Below are 23886 nucleotides of genomic sequence, written 5' to 3' on the forward strand. Positions count from 1 at the left end.
CTTCACAATGGGTCGCTTTGGTTTCCTGTCTCTTGGTTTGCTCTCTCTTCAGGCCTTTATTGGCAATGGTCTCGCCGCAGTATGTCCCCTCCGGTTTCTATCATGCTTCAATTCCTTGTCAATTGATCTACTCACACGTTATTTCTCACCTTTAGGACACTGCTGAGAAGGCTGAAGAAACTGCGGCCCCTCAGATCTCTATCTCGGCGGAAGCATCCTTCCCTGCCTCTGAGATCTTTGGCGTGAAGCTCGTCAATGGCCACCCAACTCAGGCGCTGATCACTTTCACCAATGATGAGCCTGCCCCCGTTACGGTCAACTTCATCGGTGGTACTCTGTCGACTCTGGATGAGGAGCAGAGCCAGGTGGTCCGAAACTTGACCGCTACCAGCTACGGTGTCGAGATTCCTGCTGGCCAGAAGGAAAGTCTGAGCTACAGCTTCGCGACCGAAATGCACCCTCAGGACCTGAGACTTAGCCTCGCCTCTATTGTCTCCGATGCTGAGGGCCAATTCTACACTGTCTACTCCTACAACAGCACCGTCAGCGTTGTGGAGCCGGAAACCAGCATCTTCGACCCTCAGATGTAAGAATCATATTTTCCTTTGATCATCCTTTCAATCACTAACTCTATCATCCACAGTATCTTCCTGTACTTCTTCCTCCTGGCTTGCTTCGGTGGCGTTGTCTACTTTTTCTACACCGTCTGGATCGCACCATACTTCCCTCAGAAGCGCGCTGGAAAGGGCTCCGAGTACAACAAGAAGTCCTCTGGCGCATCGAAGAAGGCTGAGTCTGCTCCTGTCGAGGGTGCTAGCAGCCCTGCCGTCTCATCTGCCACTACCTACAACGCCGACTGGATCCCCGCCCACCACATCAGCCGCCCTGAAGCCAGAAAGGTCAAGGGCAGCGCCAAATCTAAGAACCGTGCTTAGATAACCTCTTGGTAGTATTGATGTGGGGGATATTGAAAAGAAGGGATATAGCTGGTTATGATCGATAAGCGGTTGTCGATCTTGGGAGACCTTGGTATGGTTTTGCCGGGGAATCTTGGGATTAGCTAGCTTTGGGCGAATGGCCGCTGAGAATGCGGTCAATCAAACAAGCTACTTCTATTTTTGGTTCGGGCATGTATATCTACGATAATTTGACCTTCTCTTTGTTGCCCGTGAAGCGGCAAGATTGAGGAGTATATCTAAATAAATGTTCTGTCAATTTATTATTGATCCAATTTTACATTATAATTAAAGTTTGGCGCAATTCGCAATGGCTATAATGGGTTTGGATTATGAATATTATGTAGCATGCACTATGGATATCTTCTGTCCGTTTACACTCTTTTCCACTCATTGAATTCTTTCTCAAGATGCTCCTTCAGTGAAGTAAACTTATTCCCAAAATCCTCACCACATCGCCAGCAGATGAAATCCCGCTGGAGATAGCCCTCTCTTCCCGGATGCCTTCTAACATCATCCTCTGCAAGCGGGAAATCCTCGATGTTGACGAAGAATGGAGTAGAAAAGCTGTTGTAGTGCTTCCTATGCTTCAAACGCCCACTATATCGATCCACTGACATAACATGGACGTGCAAGTGGTTCATAGACGGATGAGCGTGAATCCCGCACATGATTTCTTGCTCCCAATCCCTCCCCCGCGGCAGTTCATCAAGTGGTGGCTCCGCATCAAGTGCTTCTTGTCTCTCCTTGTCCTGCGCAGAATCCTTTCCATATTTCCGTCTCAACTCTCCCGCCGCCAGAGTGCGGAGTTTCTTCACCTCGGCTTTAACCTTTCTCAGGAACTCGGGGTCTTCGAAAGCGTCGAACGGATGGAGACGGGTCTTCAGAGGATCGCGGGGGAGCAGGAGCAGATGGAGCGTAGATTTGGGGAACATATCATGTATTGCGACAAAGTCATCATTATGGTAAACCACGACATTAGGCGGAAATGACTCTGGCTTTGCAATGTAGACGCCTAACCCATCACGCACACCCCCAATAGCTCTCTTTGACGATTTCTTGGACGGACCGTCGTCGGCGTGCTTCTGTTGTTTGTTTTTGGGAGATAGGAGCTCTGAGACTGAGCTATAGGTCAGCTGTATTGAGGTTATTTGATCAAAGGGCTCGGATGACGCAGTTTACAAGCATCTCTCTTTTCTGGTTTCTCTGGAAGCGTATTTGAGGCCATGGGCCCAGGGTTCTCTCCTTCAAACGCTGGCGACTTTCTCGACATTTGAAAAGATCAGCACCAAACTGAATAATAAACAGCACTCTAAGTCTGCAGCAAATCAATAGTCTTGTAGGTTGTTTGCTTCGCAAGAAGGATGACGGTGCGGAGAGACAGCGGCGATCAATTCCCTCTTCGCTCCCCGCAGCCCTACAGTTCGAAAGGAGCCTAGTGCGGGACAGCAACAACCACGGCCTGCTGCCCGCCAGCGAAAACAATCAACCACTCCTCTTGAACTTGTCAACAGTTGCTCCACGGGCGTCTTGCTGCTGAAGATAGTCGCATATACTACAAGAATGCCCCCCAAGAAAAAGAACGACGCCCGTGGAGGTGGTCCCAAGCCCGGGACGAAGCAGGCAAAAGCGGCCGCGGAGAAATCGGCCGATGCGAAGAAGGCGCCACCTCCCCCGGAAGAGCAGAAGAAACCATCTGTCAAGGAGTTGATCGGTGGTGCATCATGGACGGGAAAGCTACCGTTGAATATGCTGTCAGAGCATTGCCAGAAACAAAAGTGGGAAAAGCCCGAGTATACAATGGTAAGACGGAGAGCAGGCGTCTTTTTCTGCGCAAGCGGCGTATGCTAATGATATTTGCGTATAATACAGATAAAAACCTCGGATGGCTTCGTATCGACGGTTATTCTAAAAAAGGTCGACCCGAAAACAAAGGAAATGATTACCATTCCTCCCATAAAACTACCTGCGTCTCATAAACACCTGTCTCCTCAACCATCTGCGGTGGAGGCCCGCCATTTCGCTGCCGCCCTCGCTCTTTTCCGGGTCTGCAATATGCAGAATCTCCACATGATGATGCCTCCTGCTTATAGGAAACTTTGGAAGGAGGATTTCACTGAAGTCAAAACTGAGGATGTCAAGGGAGGGAAAGGTTGGATGTACGAAGCAGATCCATTCTTGGCCAAGCAAGAAAGAGAAAGCGCTGCGGCAGACCTGGAAAAGAAAAGAAAGGAGCGGGAAAAGACGCAGGCGAAACAAAAAGACAATAATAACGTGGACCTGGGCTTGGGTTCCAATGGTGAGAATAAAAGCAGAAGGATATGGTCACAAGCTCCGAAAGTTGATATGGGAGGCAAAGTTCGGCGTGATATTGAAGGTCTTCTGCGGCAACACACCGTTTGGAACCCTTATAGCGTGCAAATCCCCGGCGGTCAACGAAAATCCATCGTGGAGGAATTTACACAGCTGGGCTTCCGACGCAGCCATGTTGAAGAGGCAACTGCGGCTTGTAAAGACCGAGAAGAGGTTCTTGAGTGGCTTCTGATTTATGTCCCCGAGGATGATCTCCCCAGTTGGTGCTTTCCAGAAACATACTCTGCTGGTGTAAGCCTTGCTAGTGATAACCTAGCAAGGGAGGCGAAAATCAAACGACTCTCATCCGTTGGTTATCCCGCCGATCTTTGTTCACAAACCCTTGACAGCAAAGGCGGCGATGAACACGCAACAGCGGAGTTCTTACAGAGTACACTTGTGCACGGGGAGAACTCTCCTGTAGTTGGCGAATCTACTGGAGATGAGGATTCTTGGGCAGAAGAACAGGAGACCTTGGAGGCTATCTTCGGGGAGCGCTACGTTCGATCTTCACCCAAAACCTGTGAAATTACAAGTGAAGCATCCAACTTACCAGAGTCGACATCGTTTCGATTCCAAAGACCTTCCGGGCATTATCCTTCGTCACCCCCAGTCATTTCAATCCTGGCAAAGGGTATCCCGGCATATATACGGCTTAGTGCAATTCGCCAGGTAATACGGCACAGTGAAGAGAATTTCCTGGGGGAGCCAATGATCTTCAATATACTCGACTGGCTCGAAACACATCTACCAGGCGTTATGGAAAATCCAGGTAAATTGCGAGATATTTCCACAGTGACGGCACCCTCGTCTACTGCTGGTGTAACCTCCGAACTACCAGTCCGCCTGCCACGTAAGCAACGAAAAGGAATCGATTGGCAGCCAGGCTCGCCCCAAAGTATCTCGATTAAAGAGGCCTGGGAAGCAAGGCAACCGACTCCGGCGCAGCAGAACATGGCCCGCAAGCGAGAATCTCTTCCTGCTTGGAATACACAAGATGCTATTATACGCTGTGTGAGCAACCACCAAGTTACAATCATCTCAGGTGAAACAGGTAGTGGTAAGAGTACTCAGTCGGTACAGTTCGTGCTGGATGATATGATCAAGCGTGGCCTCGGAGGAGTCGCCAATATTATCTGTACGCAGCCTCGGCGAATTTCTGCCCTTGGTCTCGCAGATCGAGTGAGCGACGAGCGATGCACGTCTGTGGGTGACGAAGTCGGATACATCATCCGAGGAGACTCAAAGACGAAATCTGGCTTGACGAAGATCACATTTGTCACAACCGGAGTTCTGCTTCGTCGCATGCAATCTGGAAGCAGCCCTGATGGCAATGTCGCAAGTTCTCTCGCAGACATCACTCATGTCGTTGTGGATGAAGTTCACGAACGTAGTCTTGATACCGACTTCCTCCTAGCCCTCCTGAGAGACGTTTGCCGTTATCGCAAGGACATTAAAGTCATTTTGATGAGTGCAACTCTCGATGCAGACATATTCATTAATTATTTTGGTGGACGTCAAAGTGTCGGATTGGTCAACATCCCCGGTCGAACATTCCCTGTGGAAGATTTCTACCTAGACGATGTCATTCGGGATACCGGGTTCTCACCAGAGCTGACTGAACGGGGCTTCGATGATGATGACTTCGACTTCTCTGGGCAGGCCGAAGAATCGTTAGGCAAGATTCTTCGTAGTATTGGCATGGGAATTAATTATGAGTTAATTGCCTCTGCCGTGCGATATATCGATGCTCGATTGCAAGACAAGCCCGGAGGCATCCTAATCTTTTTGCCTGGTACTCTCGAAATTGAGAGGTGTCTGACTGCTGTAAAGAAGATCCCAAATATGCACCCACTGCCATTGCATGCATCTCTCCTCCCATCTGAACAACGACGTGTCTTCTTGAGCCCTCCTAAGGGGATGCGGAAGGTCATCGCTGCTACAAACGTTGCAGAAACCTCAATTACTATCGAGGATGTCGTGGCGGTAATCGATACTGGCCGTGTCAAGGAGACCAGCTATGACCCCAAGGATAACATGGTCAGACTTCAAGAAGTGTGGGCATCTCAAGCTGCGTGCAAACAGCGACGAGGACGAGCGGGTCGTGTAAGGGCTGGTTCCTGCTATAAGCTCTACACCCGTAAAGCAGAAATGAATATGGCTCAGCGTCCGGACCCGGAAATTCGACGGGTTCCCCTGGAGCAATTGTGTTTGTCAGTCAAAGCAATGAAGGGTATAGATGACGTTTCTACGTTCCTGGCAAATACTATCACTCCACCTGAGAGTATGGCCGTTGAGGGGGCCTTGAGCTTCCTGCATCGCGTGGGAGCTCTGGATCATGACAAATTGACCGCACTGGGACGATACCTGACCATGATCCCTGCTGACTTGCGATGCGCAAAGCTTATGGTTTATGGATCCATCTTTGGCTGCATAGACACCTGCATCACAATATCTTCCATCCTCACTGTGAAGAGCCCATTTGTTTCACCTCGCGACAAACGTGAAGAGGCGGATGCTTCCAAAGCGCAGTTCTCCAAGGGTGATGGAGATTTGCTCACTGACCTCTCAGCTTACCAACAGTGGTCCGAACGAGTGAAAGCAAATGGCTATTGGCAGACTCAGTCGTGGTGCGGTGCCAATTTCCTTTCCCACCAAACCCTGCGCGACATCTCATCCAACCGAGCTCAGTTCTTGACCTCGTTGAAAGATGCAGGCATACTTCCCGTTGACTACTTGGACCCGGAGAGTACCAATGCCAATGGCGCATCATCATCGCCTTGGAACCGCAATTCTGGAAACAGGAACCTCCTCCGTGCCCTGATCGCAGGCGCATTCCAGCCCCAAGTCGCTCAAATCTCATTTCCTGATAAAAAGTTCGCAAGCTCTGTCACGGGAACCGTCGAGATCGACCCAGACGCCCGAACAATCAAATACTTCAACCAGGAGAATGGTCGCGTGTTCATCCACCCTAGCTCCATCCTTTTCTCTGCGCAGGGCTATCCAGGCTCCGCAGCGTATCTGAGCTACTTTACTAAAATGGCCACGAGCAAAGTCTTTATCCGTGACCTGACCCGTAAGTTTTTTCTTCCTCCTACTCTCCATCCAGAGTGCTCAATTAACCTCAAATACCAGCATTCAACGCCTACTCCCTCCTCCTCTTCTGTGGCTCCATCACCCTAGACACAATGGGCCGCGGCCTCATCGTCGACGGCTGGCTTCGCCTCCGTGGCTGGGCCCGAATCGGTGTCCTCGTCTCCCGACTGCGCATGATGTTGGACGAGATTCTGTCGTCCAGAATCGATAACCCTGCTTTGGCTTTCAAGGCGGAAGGAACCGGCTCTGATACGGGGAATAAAGTGATCGATGTGGTGAAACGATTGATTGAATATAATGGTTTGGATCAGTGATTGATTGGGTTGGTTTAATTGGATAAGATCGTTTTTTGGTTTCGGGCATTTTGGTTATGAATGGACGATGACTTTTGGGCTGGCTTCATTCTGAAAAAATAGATGCTTGGGCATATACATAGACAAAAGTTACGTCTTTACCAGAACTTATATATTCATGTTCTTAACACTACTATATTGGAGACCTCATTTGGATATAGTATGGGTATGGTCGCAGACTACCTTGGACAGGGGTTGGACAGGGATACTCTTTGAAACTATAAATAGACCCAATGTACTAATTCACTAGCCTCTACTCCGTAACCTCGGATAATAATCCATGAGCAATAAAGAAGATATCAAGCCAAAAGAAACAAAGAAAAGAAATTAAAAAAGCCAGAGGGCAGGTAGAGAGCGTGTGGCAGTAATTTCGTGAGTCCATAACATTGGAAGAAAAGAAAATCTGAGAATAATAGTCGAAATGGGCACAAAAGAAAAGGGGAAGGCTGAAAATAAATTCATACAAGAAAAAAACCATCGATGACCATGAACTCCCGTGGCGGACTGACTGCATGGATCTCATGTCATCCGATTTCATTAATAAAACAAAATAGAAAAGAACTCCACCCATTTGATATCCCATTCTCCGACCGTAACACCCTTGGATGTTCTCCATAATCTAAATCCCAAAGTTGTGTAATAGAGGTGCAAATTTGCAAGTGTATGAGAGCATGAAAAAGATGAAAAGAGTGTGGATAGGACGATGATGTGAAGAGCGAAATAGAAAAAAAGTGTCGTTAAGGCAGCAACTAGCCAAAGCTGCAGTCCCTTGTTGTTTCTTTGGTTTTCTTTCAACGGTTCATTATTTTTTTTCGTTTGTTTGCGCCAGATGGTATCATGGAACTGGTAAGGGCTGCAGAGAATCGATTAAAAAAAGAAAACGGTGAGTCGTGTCCGTTCGAGAAAGCATTGCCCTGTTGTCTATATGCATGGGCCTCGTCCGGAGCGACATGCATTAGGGCTGGTGGGGATAAAACAAAGGAAATAATGAAACAAAGTAGAGTCAGAAGATGGTGGCCCACGTGCAAGCTTCAGATTCGCTTCCAGTAGTGTCCGGTTTCGAACTGCGTGTGGATGGCACTATCCTTGGTAGGCTCTGGAAGACGGAATCCTTTCTTCGTCTCGGCCTCCACGAAAAGGGATGCCCGCTTAAATCGCTTGTCGGTATACTTCTCGTGAATGGCCGCGTGGTGCTTGCGGGGGTTTTCGCAGCATTCCGCCATGAGCGAGATGAGGGGGAAGAGCTGTGAGTAGGTGTATCCCGCATAATGCACATGGGCAGGAGTCTGTAATGTCAAATGTTAGAGAATCGCAGTTAAAAGTTATTGAGGAATCAACATACCCAGCTCCCTTTTCTAAGCATCATTCTTGCCAGGCAATGGGCCCCGGCAGCGACAAAGCTAGGAGGGCTTCCCACAAACCGCTCGTCCATGATGGTGAGCTCAAGGAAGTACTTGGCGAGAGTCCGAGTCTCCAGGTCGTAGTCATCAGCTTTGCTAATTTTGCGGAGAAAGCTCATCGGGCCAGGCCATCCCAGCTCGAACTGCAACATGCTCAGCATGAAGCGCTCGGCCTTGAGGATCTCATCAACTGTGTAGCCTCCATCGACCATGTAGACAATCTCCTGGACGGACGGGCAGTTGATTTCTTCATACTTGGCAGCAATGAAGATCGCAGTGGCACCCACCAGCTGCAGCTTACCCAATGAGACGATCTTGCAAGAAAGGAAGCGATCGATGTAGTTGACGCAGAGGAACAGAGTTTCCGGCAGCAACCCAAACCTGTGATGCACCTGCACCAGCCAATCCATCAGCACTGACCGCATGGACCATTGGATCTCTGCCTGGTTATCCATGTAATGGGCGTTGGGCAGCATTTTGATCTGATAGACATGTCAGCAACGATCCACTTTGTCTTTATCGCCTGCAGCAGCTTACCTCTTGCTCCTTCATGTAGTCGAAAATTTCGTCACTATACTCAGCGACCATGCTTGTGTCCCAGTATTCATCCTCAATATCTTCAGGCGTTCGGGTCGAGTCGACGATCTGCTTGGCGACGGCCAGTTCCCGTTTCACTTGTTGGTTGTATTTGGGAAAAAGCACGGTGGTCGCTCCGCCGGTAGTATTATCACCACGGGAGCGGTAGGAACGGGCAGTCATGTATCCATCCTCTTCCTCGTTCTCTTCTTCCTCATCGTCCCAGTATTCTTCCGGTTCCGACTGGCCAGGCAGGTGATCGTAGCCGGGGACAGAGTCGCGGTGGGCCTTGGGCTCCTTGACACCGTGTACCTTGCAGTTGTCCTCATCAACCTTTTCAGCGTCGTTCTCCGCGTTGTCAGACTTGACAACTGAGCATTCCTCCGTGTCGATCTTCTGAGCCTTCGAGGCTTCACTTGGCATAGTATCCTCCTTCACGTTGTCCTCAGCCAATGGACGTGAAACGTTGTCCGCTTTGTTTTCCTCTATTCCCACTGTGTTGTTTTCCTTGGATGCGATTTCATTTGTTTCGGTCACTGGCTGCAAAGGGTCTTTGAAGACGGCGTTGCCCCGCTTGTTGACGGTCTTTCTGGAGTTGGCGGCTTGCTGCGACGGCTTCCCGGCAGGCTCATTGGGCTTGTTCAAAAGACCCTTCAAGCCCGTCATGGACACGGGACGCTGAGCTGGCTGTGAGAGCACGCTAGGTTTCCTCTCTGGGCCAACCACGCCTGGCTTCTCAACTGCTTTGCCCTGTTTCTTGCCCGCAAGGGAGGCGTCATCCCGGCTCAGATGAACCAGGTTAGCAGTGTTGCTGACATCGCCAAAGGCAGCTCGTCGAGGACCGTTCTTGTTGGCATTCTGGAAGACCGCCGATAGAGCAGGGGTGGACTTGTTGCGTTGGTGCTGAAGGGTCTTATTGGGAAGGGCGACAGGAGCATTTTCGTCCCCACGGACGCGAATTCTCTGTGGCTGTAAACAATTGCATCTTGTCAGTTTCCAGACGAAAATTGAAGGGTAGACACGACTCTGTGGTCGAATGGCGCGTCGACGATCGTAGGCAAGCTTTGTATGCAAGCAAGAAGCCATACCCACGTACGGCCAACAAAGCAGTGGAGAGATAAGAATGACAACATACCTTTGCATCCATCGTGTTATGCAGCAGACTAGATGGTTTCCTGCACCAGAGTCCGACCTTGGGGTTGTGGATAAATTTGTGCCTGGTCAAGAAGGCAGGCGATGTTTACCTTTTGTTTAGTCGGAGTCGGACTGGAGGCCCAGAGCAGCTACTAAGGCAACCCCAAACAAACAACAACCGCGCCAAGGCTTTTTGTTGCGACAGCACGACGGGCGGCTTTTAGATCGCTCAACAAAGACACCACCAACAAAAAAAAAAGAGAAGAGGGATGATGGGATAGAAGAAACAAGCGAGAAAGAAGAGGATAAAAGAGAAAAGAATCATGAAGAAAGAAACAAAGGACGCTGGGAGGCGAAGCCAGGGAGGAATGATGTTTCTCTCCTTCGCCCGTAAGCGGAATGCGCCTAATCGGGTTAGTCTGGTTGCGTCTACAAAGAATTGCAGAATTCATTGTCAATAGAACATTTTATATTCCATTTCTATATACCAATGGTCTCTATTACTAGATAGATTGGGACTCTGGCTATGAATGAAATACTGGATTGTCTCTTCAGTTAATTGTGGTAGTATAAGATCCTGCGGTGTAAGGTTGACTCGAACGTATTTACATGGATAGCAACAGCCTCAACGTGAATAAGGCACAGTAATATGCTATCCTAATCTGATCGCTGAGTAGAGAAAGTGACCTTTTTCAATATATCGAGTGTATCGATTTATTTAGAAACTTATTGGATTGCGTTCCTTGAATTCAGAGTGTCGTTCCTACAGTAAGCCCAACTCTATTGCCATCGATAGTTAGGGTTTGTTGCTTGTGTTATTCGACTGTATATTCTACTATGTACTGCCTGGCCATCGATATATCATATGTGGTCCTTGGTAGCATTACGCCTAGTAGTCCTCGTCTTCACGACACTCAGCAATCACACTTATATTGCAATGTCCTGAGCTTCTTAGAATCCCCGGTTCTGCATACAGAGCTCAACTCAATTCATCTGTATTATCGAATAAAGCGTTTCTTGCAGTCGCAAACAATATGCATATTTTGATTACAGTAGGACAATGGATGACTCAGCATGCTGACTTGACTGCCCTGTTTGCGTCGTTTGGCTGCATGACATCATGCAACACGTCTCCCCGCCCGCATCTGATCTGGCTTTGATGATTGCGACCACAAAAAAGGGATGTAAAATGCAAAAAATAGATTAATTTTGATGCACAACTTGTCAATGCGATTTCAATTCATGTATATTTTATCTATTAACATCTTCCAATCGTGGGTGGTGCCTGCTAATACCGCCCGCCGTGGTGGACGCGCCGCCCAACAAGAAGCGGAAACCCATTAAACACGAAAACACGTGACCTAATGGCCGGCGACAATTCGGCCGTGAATGGGTTGGGCTGCGACCAAATGGAGACAAAATGCCAGCAATTCTTGCGTCGCAGATCAACTATTGGCATTTAGCACTTGGGCTAGATATCAGAAGTTGGTCACGAGTCGCAACTGGCCATTATTCTATCTAGGATCTATCATTCATCTTCCAAGGCACCGTCTGGATGGCTCAGAATTCAGCAGAAATCAACCGCAGCCTGTCGCTGTCGAATCCACGATCGGATCCATTGCGATCCTTCTCGTCCGGCTTCTTTGGCTTCTCTTAATTTCTGTCGTTCTTTTTTTGTTCTCTCTTTCCCCGTTTGCACCCGTCTCCAAAAGCCACGACCGTCCAGAGTGGGACGCCGGATCCAGCGGTACCTATCATGAAGAAGCGGGATCTCTGTAGCTTCGTCTGGTTTTCAGACGAGAGTCAACAGTGTCCACTGTCCACCAGCAGGCGGAAGGGGAAAATGAAGAGATTTCCCACACTGATGAGTCTATGATCTTCTGAATGGTGCGGGGTCGACTGTCGCAGGGGTTGGTTCTGGATGATTGTTTCCCAGATCATTGTGGGAGAAACCAACGGTGAAGGCGGGCTATTGAAACGATGCGCAAACTTTCGGTGTGCCCCAGACAAGACCTGAAGACTGACCTGGTGGCTGACAAACAATCATCTTGCATCCATTCCTCGTCTGATTCATGCTGATGATTCGATCATGGAAGCCCTCCACTCGACACCGTTTGGAGAGGCGATGCGATGATAAAAGCGTCCCCTCTCGTCTTCGATAACTACTTACCACAGGCTCTTTTTCCTGTCTGCCAGGGCTTGGAATCTGCTCTACGACTTCTTGTCCTGACTTAAACCTTCTGCGGGATTCAATCTCTCCCTTGCGACCGTCTTATCATGTCTTCCAAGGACAGGCCAAAGACATACATTGATCCTGTCAATCATACCATTTCCCCCCTCACTCTCCAAGTCTTTGCCCATCTTGCGTGCGAAGAAAGCGAAAGAAAGAGAGAGGACCCGGGGAGATTAATCCATCCCGACGGCTCTCAACTACGTAGAAAAAAGTTGCATTTTGGTTACATTTGATTTTGAATCACAAAGAATCCCACTATCCATCGCCTGCAGCGGTCACTTGTGCCCGATGTCGTTCTCCCAGAGCCATTCATCCTTGCGTAGCCCACCGTTTCCGAGGAGGGGTAACTAACGACTAACGACTAAAAAAGAAGAGTCTGGACAAGCGCAGATCATGAAACGAAGCAGCGTCGAGTGCTGTCGCAAACCCGACTGATGATGCGCAAGTATTTCGTAGTTGTAAATACCTTCTAGATAAGAGTTGTTGAATGCTGTAGAAGAGCAGAGTGGTATAATTATGGGTGTTGAGTCCCCGAGGAATATCGGTCTGCGACTCCAACCACCACTCGCCTAGAGCATTTAACCCACGATGTCGCATCAGAAAAACATTTGATTATTATTCGCATTTGCCTTTGAAACCCATTCCGTCATGCAGAGCTATCATTCGGGTATTTAAACGGAATGCGCAGTGGTTTTGGCCAGGATGGGGGATCACTTTGGGCGTCATTCGACGTGGCCGCGCTGGCTGATGAACCCACTGCAGCCACTCATCCTGACCAGGTCACTGTTTGTCCCTGGGGATTATTTGTTGTTGTCCTTATTCCATTTCTCTCTTTTTATTTCTTCCGATCAAAGAAATAAAGAAAGAGAAAAAAAAAAAAAAGTACCTCTTTTCTTGGTTGATGGCTGTTGTTCTGCGCCGGCGTCTTTCGAGGCAAATCAACAAAGCCGATGCTCATTGACCCTCCCCTCCCATTCCCATTAATATCCCCCATTATTATCATCGATTCCAATTCTCAATCAAGGAATCAAGTAGAATAATAGATAGAAAATAAGAAAGTACGCCTTTTGTAATTGAAGTGGGTGGTATATAACACCATGTGTTGAGTGATCGCATCCGACTTGCGACCAGACGGACTCACTGCGCAATGCGACAAATGATCGAATATCCATGGATTCAAGGTTCAATCCAGAACCGGATGAAGTGGTTCCTGTAGAACGAGAGAATCATCCTCATCTCCATCGCCATAACCCGCATTGGTGCTCGTTGTCGCCGGAGCGCATGTCACCGACCCAGGCCATTTTTCGCTTTAACGTGAAACCATCCGGACGCTCGCACCCACTCTCTCTCGCTCTCTTCTCTCTTCTTCTCCTCAACCCACTCACTCCCCCAAGTGCTCTCGACTCAACGCATTTCCCTCGTCCAAATCGACTTTCGCCTTTGACTCGACTACTGATCAGGTTCGTCTGCCTTTTCCTTTTCTTCTTCCTTTCCTGCTTCATCTCTTCCCCTGACCCCCATTCCCCCGTTCTCGCTGGCTTGCTGTGATGCCACCGCTGACATAGCCCAAGCGCCGTAGCAGATCGATCGATCACTTTCCACCACCACTGCGACCTTCTGACAACTGCCATCGCCTGCCTCCTTTCCTTCGAACTCGACTAGCTGTATGGGTGCGACTCTGGATGAATAGGTTTGATTCGAGATAGGTGCGTTTTCATCGCTGTTCCATCTTCTTCCGAGAATTCGGGTCCCCCTCAAGCCAACAACTCATCACCTGGCGATGAGCCAACATCCACACCCCCAATCTTTGCACTTTCATATATCCAAATCATCATCCATATGGATTAAACCCATCTGGAATCCATTGTGCTAACGTCCGTCGGCTATTTCGTCCAGGCTTTCCTCAATTTTTCCCTTCTCAGTCGCTTTCGGCTCTTGCGACTTGAGGGTCCCCTCCTCCATCCTAGACCTTTCACCATCGACGGTTTTCATTGAACAATCGCGGGTGGTCCATCTATCAACCAAACCCCTCTGATCCTCTCATTGTGGTAGGTTAGATGGAATTTGCCCATACCCTCACTCTCCCTTCCCCTCCTCCCCCATCTCCATCGGCCCGTCCGCCCACACACATAGAACGAACAGCCAATTGATACATATCATCCATGTAGCAGCCAGTGTGGTAGACTTCCTTCTTGGACCCTCCCACGATGCAAGCTGTCCAGTATGAGCGGCACTCCGCTCATGTGGAGCCGTCTGTCTATACGGATATGCATGCTGCTGTCTCGCCTCAGGAACACCACCGAAGCCCCGTTCCCAAGAACGTCGCCTTTGAGTTGTTGCTCGATGAAAACTCTAAGGTCCGGGCCCGGATACCCATGCGTGTGCAAATCTACCCCCATGATACTACCGACTCCATTGTGACTACGGTCAAGAATTTCTATGGTATCTATGATGGCGCTGCCAGTGGCGTCAGCTTTGAGGATGAACATGGCACAACCCTCATTGCAAGGTATGAGAACCTGAGAAATAACATGACCGTCTATGTTCGGGTAATCCCTGTTCAAGCATATACGGAAGGCTATGGAGATCACTTTTATGGTCACCTCCCCGTAGAGGCTCGCAAGCGTCCTAGTCTTGGGGAGCCGTTCCAAATGGCACACGCAATGTCATCGGCGCATGCCTTTGAACATGCTCAACCGCCATCTCGGCCCACATCTAGACTTGCAAGAAAGCGCAGCACGTCTCCGTCTGGCCGGAGCCGTCGTAGCGCCTCCCAGCACAAGCCGCTCTCCCGAGCTGGCAACAAGAGCAGGGGGTCTAGCACTCATGACAGCTTACATGAGGATGGATATAGCGACAGCGAAGGCGGCTATGGCTCTGTCAATGGCACTAAAAAGTCTCGAAGTGAGCAACTTGGAAGCTCAGATATCAGCATGGAGAATATTCTTCACGATGGCCGTCGGAAGCGGCCCAAGTTTGAAAGCTCGGTTAGTTTGATATCCATTACTGTCTCCTTTTCTCACACATCGTTGGCTCTTTCTTCTAACCATCATTCTTTCTATTCTGTTTAGGAATTACCTTTATTCGTCCCTCCCCAGGTTCCTCTTACTACCTCTTCCTCCTCCATCTCACCACAACGTCGATCCATCGGCCAAGAAGCCGTTGGCTCTCCATTCGCACGCCCCACCCAACGTCCTTATAACTACCAACAAGCACTCCCATCACCGCAGAGCTATGGACACAGTGAACATGCTTATGGGGTCAGTTCGACGCGCAACTCCATGTATGCCACTCCTGTAGTTCCTGAACATGGACACCGGTTGCGCGACCGAACTGCCACCCAGTCGTCTGGTCATTTCAGCAACCCTGCTGGTCAGGCTAATGGACCTGGGATCTTGCCTACCCCAGATCCCACTATTGCAAGCTGCATATCCGATGAAGATGTTGCAATGCAATTGATTCGTCTGGGAGATGCTTCGAACTTCTCGCATGGTCGCACGTCTGCGTCTACGCTTGACGATGCCTTCAGCGGCGCTGCCGATGCCGCCTCCTCGACTGGTGCCACCAGCGATGGAGATGAATTTAGCGAGGAAGACGATGATGATCTGCCAGCCCGAAGTCGGCATAAGCTGGAGTCCAGCCCGATGCTGCCGCCGGGCGCTACCAAGCGCAACCATAAGCGATTGGATGAAATCCTTCCTAGCTTTGACAGCTCGGATGCCAGCTGCGACGAGGAGTATCACCATAATGATCACCACGACAGCTTGGTTAAAAGTGAAGCGGACGAGGACGCTCTCTACAAAGACTCCGCACCTAAGGCAAAGAAAACTAAGACCCGTCCTACCAGCACCACCTCCACTAAACCTCGTGGTTCCAAGTCGGGTGTTTCCCGTCATAATAAGAACAGCAAGAGTGTATCTACTAATGCCTCTCGCAAGCCTAAATCTATTTCCACCACTGCACCTCCTAAGCCTCCCATGTCCCCCCAATTGGTCAGTCCGGCTCCGACCCGGAAGACCTCGACCTCGTCGGTCAACTTCCAGCACCCTCTTGCCGCTGATGAAGAAGACCTGTCTACCAAGCCACGCTGCCAGCGATGCCGCAAGAGTAAGAAGGGCTGCGATCGTCAGCGCCCCTGCGGGCGGTGCAAGGACGCTGGCATTGGTCTGGAGGGCTGCATTAGTGAGGATGAAGGAAATGGGCGCAAGGGCCGATATGGTCGGCACATGGGTGTTCCCGTTAAGAAGGATGGAATGATAATTGACTACGAGCCACAACCGATTATGGCCGCAGCTCCGGCTTCGTCCGCAGCAGCAGACAAGAACAAGAAGCGCAAGCGGTAGGGACCTGCGCCTGTGTCCTGAAGACAATGGACTGCCTGGATGACGCCACTTCTCCCCTCCTTTTAACACCACCTTCCTTTATAACATCGCAATCAATACGCTTCGCCTCGCAACTCACGGAATTCCTTGTCATCGAATACCGAAATAGCATGGTACTCTTCGAAAGCCACCGTTGATTCTTGTTGGGTACTGCATAGGTACATTGTTGATTCTTGATTACGGGTTCCCTGTTGTTATCCGACTTAGGGACCAAGCGCTCCTTTACCTCCCACCACCACATCCATCCATCCATCCAACGATCCTTCATTCTCGCAGTCCTCGTCCTGTTGCTACCAGCCATTTTACTTCTTATTGTTGTTTTATCATGGATAGTTCAGCGATTGAACTCAGCGGGTTGATCATATTGATTGTATCTTTTGGCGTTGATACTACTGATACTGCTGCTGTTTGCGGACCACCTTATTTTTCGGGTCATTTACGCTCATTCTTAGCTGTTACATACATTCAAGTGTGAATTTGTTTCTGCCTTTTGTTTGGCATTTTCTGTCCATTTTGAGTGTGATACGCTGTGGTTATCCATTCGCAGTAGAATACTACTATATATTTGCCCATATGAGCCTGATAGCTGTGTCCGTGGTCGTGTCCGTAGTCTAGTATTCTCTTGACTATTCCTCTCACCGTCAGCTAAGGCAGGCAGTCACCGTAGTCTGTCCAGTCCCTTATCCTCTACTGCATTGTGGCCTTTTTGCTCGATTTGAGCGATCCAAGTACTGTGGCTGGCGGTGGCGCAGCTGTAGCGACTGCGCTGTACCGATAAAGCGCTACAGGCGATAAGAAGGCCAAAGTAGTCCAACTTCAGGTCGAAAGAGTGAAATCTGTCAATATATCCAAATATCCATTCCTCGTTACTGCTATGGAGGCAACAGCAGCAGTAGCAGTGGCTTAAGTATACAGCTGAGAGCTCTACTATCAACCATAGGTTAATTTTTGTGATATACTACCTCCCCTAGCCTAAGCCTTCCATGTACTGTGATGGGCGACCCGTCCACCTCATGGAGTGCTACCTTATTACCTATTCAAGACATAAAGCCACTGGACCATGATCAATAATAGCGACACTAGCAGCGGCACTAGCATCAGTATCAGCAAAAACAGCAAAATAGCCACAGATTTGATGATCCAGAACTTTTTGACCTATATGCGAGGCCTCATTCTGATTTGCGAATTGAAGAAAAGAATGATGAAGGCTATCGTGAAGCTGCTCATAATACTTCCTAATACGGCTTAGCGCATAGATATCCGACAGCCCCGCCGTGAAGCGTTAGCCGCGCGCCTACTTTTTTCCCGCCGGTTCCATCAAAAGATTCATCGTCGCGAGCGATAAACTGCTTGCTATTCTTTTGCTAGAAAAGCGCTGTACTGGCCTCGGTTTCTTGTGCAGTTGAATCTACCTTGAGAAGGCCCTTTTCAATGACCTAATTAAACTTTTATTGCCCGACAATCTCAACATGCCTCCCAAAGCTGCCCCTCGTCGAGGAGGAGCAGCCGCTCCTCGGCGGACAGACTCAACGCAGTCAGGCTCGTCAGCCTCTCCGAATCCAAGTGAATCACGTTCTACTCCCACACCGGGCCCCTCGGGAAGCCGCCCTCCTGTGCAGCGACTCCAATCACTCAACAAACGCACTCCTACCGGCAGCATCCCCGCAAAGCCTTCCCCTCTCGGTAACGGTGGAAATGGGGAGCCAGCGAAGCCGACCCTCAAATACAAACCCCGCGCGGTGGGCCGGCGAAGTAAAGAGGAGCGTGAGGCTATTGAGAAGCTTGAGGCAGAGCGTCACCGGGAGCGATTGAAGGAGGCAGCGGCTATACAACGAGGCCGAGGTGGCGGTCCCGCTGGGAGAGGCGGAAGAGGACGTGGAGGTGGTCCTGGAGGTGCAAATGGACCTTTTGGAGCTGGACGAAGAGGTCGTGGAGGACGGTTTGGAGAGGGAGACTCACGGGCATCGTCCATGTCGCGGCGCAGTCGGTCTGTCATCGATATGGGCAGTGGGGCTGCGCCTCAGGATTACTCGTCGGATGAAAGTGATTCTGGAATCCGAGTTAGCATCGACTACATTAACCTCGAAAGCGATGACGAAGAATTCGATGATATGGTTGACAAGAAGAAGGGAAAGATCCCAGCCCGTAATGTACGACGGGAGAAAGGTCTGCGACCAATTCGAGTGGAAAGAGTGCCACATGAGGAGCGGGCTGTCAGTGTCAATATGGAGTCTAGCTCGAGCAAGTCAGCAGATATTCGACAAGAAGCTCAAGACAAGGCTCAAGAAAAGGCCGACGATGACGCTCTATTTGTGCAGCAAGATGATGATAGCAAGACGACCGAGCCGGAGCCACGCGTCAAGGAAGAACCCACGGATGATGGAGACCAGGTCATGACAGATGCGATCCCTCACGCCGATGAAGCCGCCGCCACAGACGATGAACTCCTCCCGGCGCAAAAGGTCAAGGTCCGTCGCAACCTGAGCCCCAGACAACAAGAGCGAGAGCAGAGGGAACAGGAGGAACGGGAACAGGCGCAGGCGCAGGCTCCGGTGGCTGCCAAGGACCCGCGCAGCCTGCTCCGCACGCGGGAGGAAATTGAAGAATTTGAGCGGCACGAACAAGACCTCGAGGCGATCAAGAAACTGTTGATTGTGGAGCAAAAGGAGGAAGAGAAGCCTGCCGAGCCCAAAAAAACGCCGCCCGATGCCCCAGAGACTACCACCGAAGACCAGCAAGATAAACCTGACGAGAAGGTCGAGAAGAAGGAAGAAGGGGCGGAAGAAGAAGAGAAAGAAGAAACAGCTGAAGATAAACTTGCTGGCCAACTATTTTTGGTGCAATTCCCACCCATGACACCTAATTTGATCGTACCTGGAACTGGCGTTGCCGAAGACGAAGAGACCACACAGAATGCAGGTGAACCAGGTGCCTCGGGAGAAGAAACTGCCGTCAAGCATGAAGATGGCGATGTGGAAGTTCTGGATGGTGGAGTGGAAACCACGCCGAAAGCACGCAAGGTGGTGACTGCCTCGGACTGGCAGCTCAGCGCAGGACGAGCCGGCAAATTGAATGTCCACGCCTCGGGACGATTGACGATGGACTGGGGTGGAATCAGCTTCGAACTGGACCGAGCAGCGACAGTGAACTTTTTGCAGGAGGCATTGGTCATGTCTACTCCCAACGCTTCGCCAGAGGAGTATGAAGAGAACCGCGTGTGGGCGATGGGACAGCTGAGTGGGAAGTTTACAGTGACGCCTGACTGGGCGAAGATGCTGTAGATATCTGGCATGACAGGTACTTTATGATAAAAAAAATGGTAGCATCGGAGTTAGGATCAATCATAACTAGGAGTTTTCACGATAGCAAGTCTCTCAACTGCATACAGCAAGTCTTCAAACTACACGAGAATCATATTCTTCTCCCACTCCCGGTCTCTTCTTTCCTTTTCGTGAGGTTCATAAAACCCTTTCCAGCGAATGCAGCATCCACACTCCACACTGCAATGCATCCGGACCTCTTTATCTGGATTACCAGTAGCATGAGCAAGTCCTTTTCGTCGTCCCAGTTTGCAGCACTGACAGCGACGACTGCAGCAACCACCACGGGCTCTGCATTCCCCAACTTCATCCTGCCACTTATCACCTTCTTCATACCCAGCCACGTATTCGGTTGCGAACGCATTCAACGGGTTTTCTTTACGCGCGGTTGTGGCCTGCTCCCAATATCGTTTCCATCGGGCATCGAGGTCTTTGCATGCCTGTTCGATGGCCTCAAGGCTTTGGGATTCTTCAGGAAAGAGGATTCCATCTGCAGCTCATCTGCATAAAATATCCCTCATCTCTGTCAAGTAAATCGTACGCTGAATGATCAAATCATGCTCCTCAGAGACAGCGTCTGTAGGCACCCGCCACAATCATATTTTTCCTCTCTTCTTCGGGCGTGAAGAGTTTGGCGACGCTGCGAAGTATGCGTGCTGAATGACGACAGTGACAAGTTTGCAGTAGATATTCAGCGAGTACAAATATGAAATTGACGATTTTGAATATTATCGTTCCTGTCAGTGATATTGACGCTCCCCCCGGGGGAGAGGCGACGAGCACAACAGCTCCGAGTATCAAGAAAAACGTCCAATAGGGGAGCATTTGGGATGATGAGGTGACGAGGTGATGGAGTGGGCGTGGGTTTGAGGCTTGGAGGAGACGTAATAGATGTAACGATCTATCCTGTGCATGGCGGTTGCCTATTGTGTTCATTACGATGCCTATATAAACTACCTACAATGTACACACTCAGTGAAGCACCAGAAACCATAGCGAGATATACATAATTTATATAGAGTATTTCTGACAATTACGATATCTAGCTCTATATCTTGTCTTATCAAGAATGCTCACTCAATCTGCATAATCCGATATAGTATACTATGTAACCACTGCAAACAGTGATAGAATAAACTTTTATTTCTTGCAGCCTGCATTTCTATATATAGCAAAGCTGACGATCTCCAACTCGGCTCCAATCAGATCCATTTATCTGATACATCTTTATTTCTTTTTATCATATTTTCTTCTCTTATTCATGCTTTTTGTCATTTTGATTTTCTCTTATCCACGCAGAACAAGAAAACCCTCAAATTACATCATACGTCCTGTAACGGTCGGCCCCCATTGGCCAGGTCTAATTCCCGTTTGGGGAAAGTCCGATGCTGATTGTTGCAAGGGTGGCTCCCAGCCTGCCCTCTGATTGGTGGAATATCCCTGACAAGCTTCCAGGGCTGGCACGAGAAAGCGATCGGCGGGCGCTAGTCCTAGACAGCGCTGACACGGCTGAATCGGACGAATCACCGCGCACGGATTGAGATACAGCCTCCATTTAGGGGTTGTGGGTGGGGCGCGCTAGCCCACTAGTGCCAGGCGCGGCGCTGTGTTTGGCCACGGGGTCTCGGCCTGTCAGCGCTCGGGATTGGCTCTCCTGGATTTTGTTTGCGTTTCCCTGATTTCGCTCTTTTCCTCTCTTTCTCGCTGTTTACTTCAACCTCACCTTTGCTGCTCTCGTTCGTCTCGCTCGTTCGTATTCTGTGCCACCGGCAGTGCGACGCCATCGTTCTGCAAGCGTTCTGTCCGCTTTTCCTTCCGTCTGTCGCTTCTGTGTATCACCAGTCGTTCAGGGTTCATCGGTTTGCTCGATCCCACATCCCAACCACCGCTATATATCCCCTCGATCGTCCCTCGCCACGCTCGTTGTTGCCCACTCCTCGCAAGCCGTCTGCTGCTTCTTCGACGGTCCGCAACTGCCAGCCATCCGATTGCGATTCTATAAAAACCCCTTACCGTCTCATCTAAGATTGCGAACTCAAAGGATCATACCACACTGATCATACAACCATGAAGACCTCAAATATCCTCGTCTGTCTCGTCCCTGCCATGGCTCTGGCAGTGGATCCTCAACACACCCCGTCTGCCGTCGCATCATCCAGTGTTTCACCTCCAAGCATCACCCCACCATACTTGTCTCCGGAATCGCGAACACCCGCTGTGGAGGATGGTCAGCCCCAAGAATCGCTGGCTGTCCGTCAAGTCCAAGTTGCCGACCAAGAGCAACCGGCCGATGCGAATGCAAACATCGGATTGACCAAGTCTACTACGACCAAGGCGCTGCGCGTACGGAGTGAAGGCACACTGGGCCAAACACCATGGATAGGCATGGCCATCGGGCTGACCTGTACGGCCCTCGCCGCAGTGATGCTGGGCTAGTTGATCTTGCCACCACCAATTCTTGAATCACGATCGAAAGCCGAGCCCCGATGGGGTTGACACCTATGCCATTGCTTTAATCTTGACGATTTCCCGACTATTTGCTTTTCGACTTCTTTTCACCTTCTCGCCCTTTCACTTTACCATTCGACTGTTCAGCGAACCATGCATTCTGGACATTGCTGCCAGACTTTGACTGTTCCTCTTGGTTGCTATTTGCTACGAGCGTATTGCATACTTGCCATTCTACGGATTGCGATGGACCGACATTGCATTTCTACCCGTTCTTGTTTTATATTTTCTTTCTACTTTTCCTTCTTCACTTCACTTCTTCAGACATACCCATCGGCAGTATAGACTCGGTTGCTGACGCCTGTTATTTGTACGTGTATATGATACCTTTTTGCTTCGTGTTAATCTTGCACGGGTGGATCTCTATCTGAGAGTATGGGACCACCGTTTGATGTATTTAGATAGAATTTCAATGGCTATACATATGGATTACGTTTTACAGACTACAGAGTACTGCATACTAATCTGTAGAACACCCGATAAACAGCTCCTGTACTTGTGATACAGTAATTCTATGTGACGATGCACAAAACATTACGGATGACTCTCAAGCATCAAGTGACATCAAACGATAGGGCTTGGCCGGATGCCACTTACGCGTGGAAGATAGCTAGTCTAATATGCGAGGACGGAGGGGGCGATTACATAGCTATACCTCCCCAGAATGAGACATATGATGGCGAAGAGAAGACACAACGCAGCAAACTATGTTTATATCTGAATGGTTGAGAGCAATGGGCTACTCGGAACTTTATCACCCAAACATCTTATTAATCTACTTAATCTGCTTTCAAGTGCTATTCATTGACGGCCTTCCTTTACCTCACATCTTCAAGAGATTTATGTGATAGGGCCGATCGAATCTTCCGGGTTGCTCGTGATTTTGGTGCTTCTTGCACCTCGGTTTGGGGATTCAGCGTCGGGATACTGAGTGTTAGGTGCAGATGGGGGTGTTGAGGTGCTCCTGTTACTGTTAGTATCATCATTATTCCCTTTATTATTAGCATCATTAGTGGTGATTATAGTCATTATAGTGGAGGGAAGAAGATGTACTTTTGGTACTGCTCCTGGGTGCTATTGGGAGGGTGCTTAGGATCTTGGAGGAAAGGTAGGAGTGGTGAAGCAGTGACGAGGTCGAATTCACGAAGCAGCAACCCGCTGCCTGGTGACTCCATTTCCTGATATCACACATACCATTTCCATACCGCATGGGGTTCTGCTGCGAGAAATGAGAGTGAATCTATTCGCAAAGATACTGATAGAGTGTCTGGCAGGATATCGTGATCCCGGCCCTTTCCAAGGACGAACGTTCAACATAGAAAGTAGGCAAGAACTCGAATTACCCCGTCAAGGAACACTCCCGGTAAAACAGCAGTCGAGGGCGATAGTAACTCGCAGTGCCTTCTTGACCACCTGGTGTAATCGCGAGGCAAGGCAGTTCGCGATCCACCAAAAGAATCGCAAAGTCGCCTGCTATCTCATTCCTATCGCGATAAACACCAGCTGGAATCTGCATCCCATGTCCAGAATAATGGATATAAGCAAAGTCCCCCTCTTGCGCATCGTTGGCTATCCT

General features: G+C 49.6%; 11 protein-coding genes across 11 annotated transcripts; 6 read left to right on the plus strand and 5 right to left on the minus strand.

Moving 5' to 3' along the window:
• Window positions 1-7: 7 nt before the first annotated feature.
• Window positions 8-935, plus strand: ASPWEDRAFT_108358 (putative translocon-associated protein, alpha subunit; the record flags this gene model as incomplete). Its single annotated transcript, XM_040827981.1, has 3 exons — window positions 8-79; window positions 156-586; window positions 644-935. The coding sequence occupies 3 exons, from the start codon at window positions 8-10 to the stop codon at window positions 933-935; spliced, it is 795 nt and encodes a 264-aa protein (XP_040691209.1).
• A 395-nt stretch (window positions 936-1330) lies between these two features.
• On the minus strand, window positions 1331-2229 carry ASPWEDRAFT_171004 (DNA 5'-adenosine monophosphate hydrolase; the record flags this gene model as incomplete). The annotated part of the gene is made up of 2 exons (XM_040830709.1): window positions 1331-2076; window positions 2139-2229. The coding sequence occupies 2 exons, from the start codon at window positions 2227-2229 to the stop codon at window positions 1331-1333; spliced, it is 837 nt and encodes a 278-aa protein (XP_040691210.1).
• Window positions 2230-2519: 290 nt separating this feature from the next.
• Window positions 2520-6718, plus strand: ASPWEDRAFT_26910 (RNA helicase; the record flags this gene model as incomplete). Its single annotated transcript, XM_040832918.1, has 3 exons — window positions 2520-2759; window positions 2829-6384; window positions 6444-6718. 3 exons carry the CDS (start codon window positions 2520-2522, stop codon window positions 6716-6718), a joined length of 4071 nt encoding a protein of 1356 aa, XP_040691211.1.
• A 1070-nt stretch (window positions 6719-7788) lies between these two features.
• On the minus strand, window positions 7789-9819 carry ASPWEDRAFT_108904 (cyclin family protein; the record flags this gene model as incomplete). The annotated part of the gene is made up of 3 exons (XM_040828033.1): window positions 7789-8043; window positions 8100-8639; window positions 8695-9819. 3 exons carry the CDS (start codon window positions 9817-9819, stop codon window positions 7789-7791), a joined length of 1920 nt encoding a protein of 639 aa, XP_040691212.1.
• A 3389-nt stretch (window positions 9820-13208) lies between these two features.
• ASPWEDRAFT_458664 (uncharacterized protein) lies at window positions 13209-14055 on the plus strand. The gene is made up of 2 exons (XM_040836639.1): window positions 13209-13806; window positions 13997-14055. The coding sequence occupies exon 1, from the start codon at window positions 13271-13273 to the stop codon at window positions 13646-13648; it is 378 nt and encodes a 125-aa protein (XP_040691213.1). The 5' UTR covers window positions 13209-13270; the 3' UTR covers window positions 13649-13806; window positions 13997-14055.
• Window positions 14056-14307: 252 nt separating this feature from the next.
• Window positions 14308-16443, plus strand: ASPWEDRAFT_171007 (putative C6 finger domain protein; the record flags this gene model as incomplete). The annotated part of the gene is made up of 2 exons (XM_040830710.1): window positions 14308-15087; window positions 15172-16443. 2 exons carry the CDS (start codon window positions 14308-14310, stop codon window positions 16441-16443), a joined length of 2052 nt encoding a protein of 683 aa, XP_040691214.1.
• A 1508-nt stretch (window positions 16444-17951) lies between these two features.
• Window positions 17952-19763, plus strand: ASPWEDRAFT_171008 (putative DNA-directed RNA polymerase III RPC4; the record flags this gene model as incomplete). Its single annotated transcript, XM_040830711.1, has 1 exon — window positions 17952-19763. One exon carries the CDS (start codon window positions 17952-17954, stop codon window positions 19761-19763), a length of 1812 nt encoding a protein of 603 aa, XP_040691215.1.
• A 65-nt stretch (window positions 19764-19828) lies between these two features.
• Window positions 19829-20266, minus strand: ASPWEDRAFT_458554 (uncharacterized protein). Its single transcript, XM_040836636.1, has one exon. It carries the CDS (start codon window positions 20164-20166, stop codon window positions 19894-19896), a length of 273 nt encoding a protein of 90 aa, XP_040691216.1. The 5' UTR covers window positions 20167-20266; the 3' UTR covers window positions 19829-19893.
• ASPWEDRAFT_458546 (uncharacterized protein) lies at window positions 20071-20793 on the minus strand. The gene has a single exon (XM_040836635.1). It carries the CDS (start codon window positions 20736-20738, stop codon window positions 20367-20369), a length of 372 nt encoding a protein of 123 aa, XP_040691217.1. The 5' UTR covers window positions 20739-20793; the 3' UTR covers window positions 20071-20366.
• Window positions 20794-21869: 1076 nt separating this feature from the next.
• Window positions 21870-22238, plus strand: ASPWEDRAFT_26915 (uncharacterized protein; the record flags this gene model as incomplete). Its single annotated transcript, XM_040832919.1, has 1 exon — window positions 21870-22238. One exon carries the CDS (start codon window positions 21870-21872, stop codon window positions 22236-22238), a length of 369 nt encoding a protein of 122 aa, XP_040691218.1.
• A 912-nt stretch (window positions 22239-23150) lies between these two features.
• ASPWEDRAFT_171010 (uncharacterized protein) lies at window positions 23151-23485 on the minus strand (the record flags this gene model as incomplete). The annotated part of the gene is made up of 2 exons (XM_040830712.1): window positions 23151-23274; window positions 23364-23485. 2 exons carry the CDS (start codon window positions 23483-23485, stop codon window positions 23151-23153), a joined length of 246 nt encoding a protein of 81 aa, XP_040691219.1.
• Window positions 23486-23886: the final 401 nt, after the last annotated feature.

Source organism: Aspergillus wentii (genome assembly GCF_001890725.1).
Source record: "Aspergillus wentii DTO 134E9 unplaced genomic scaffold ASPWEscaffold_3, whole genome shotgun sequence".
Lineage (NCBI taxonomy): Eukaryota > Fungi > Ascomycota > Eurotiomycetes > Eurotiales > Aspergillaceae > Aspergillus > Aspergillus wentii.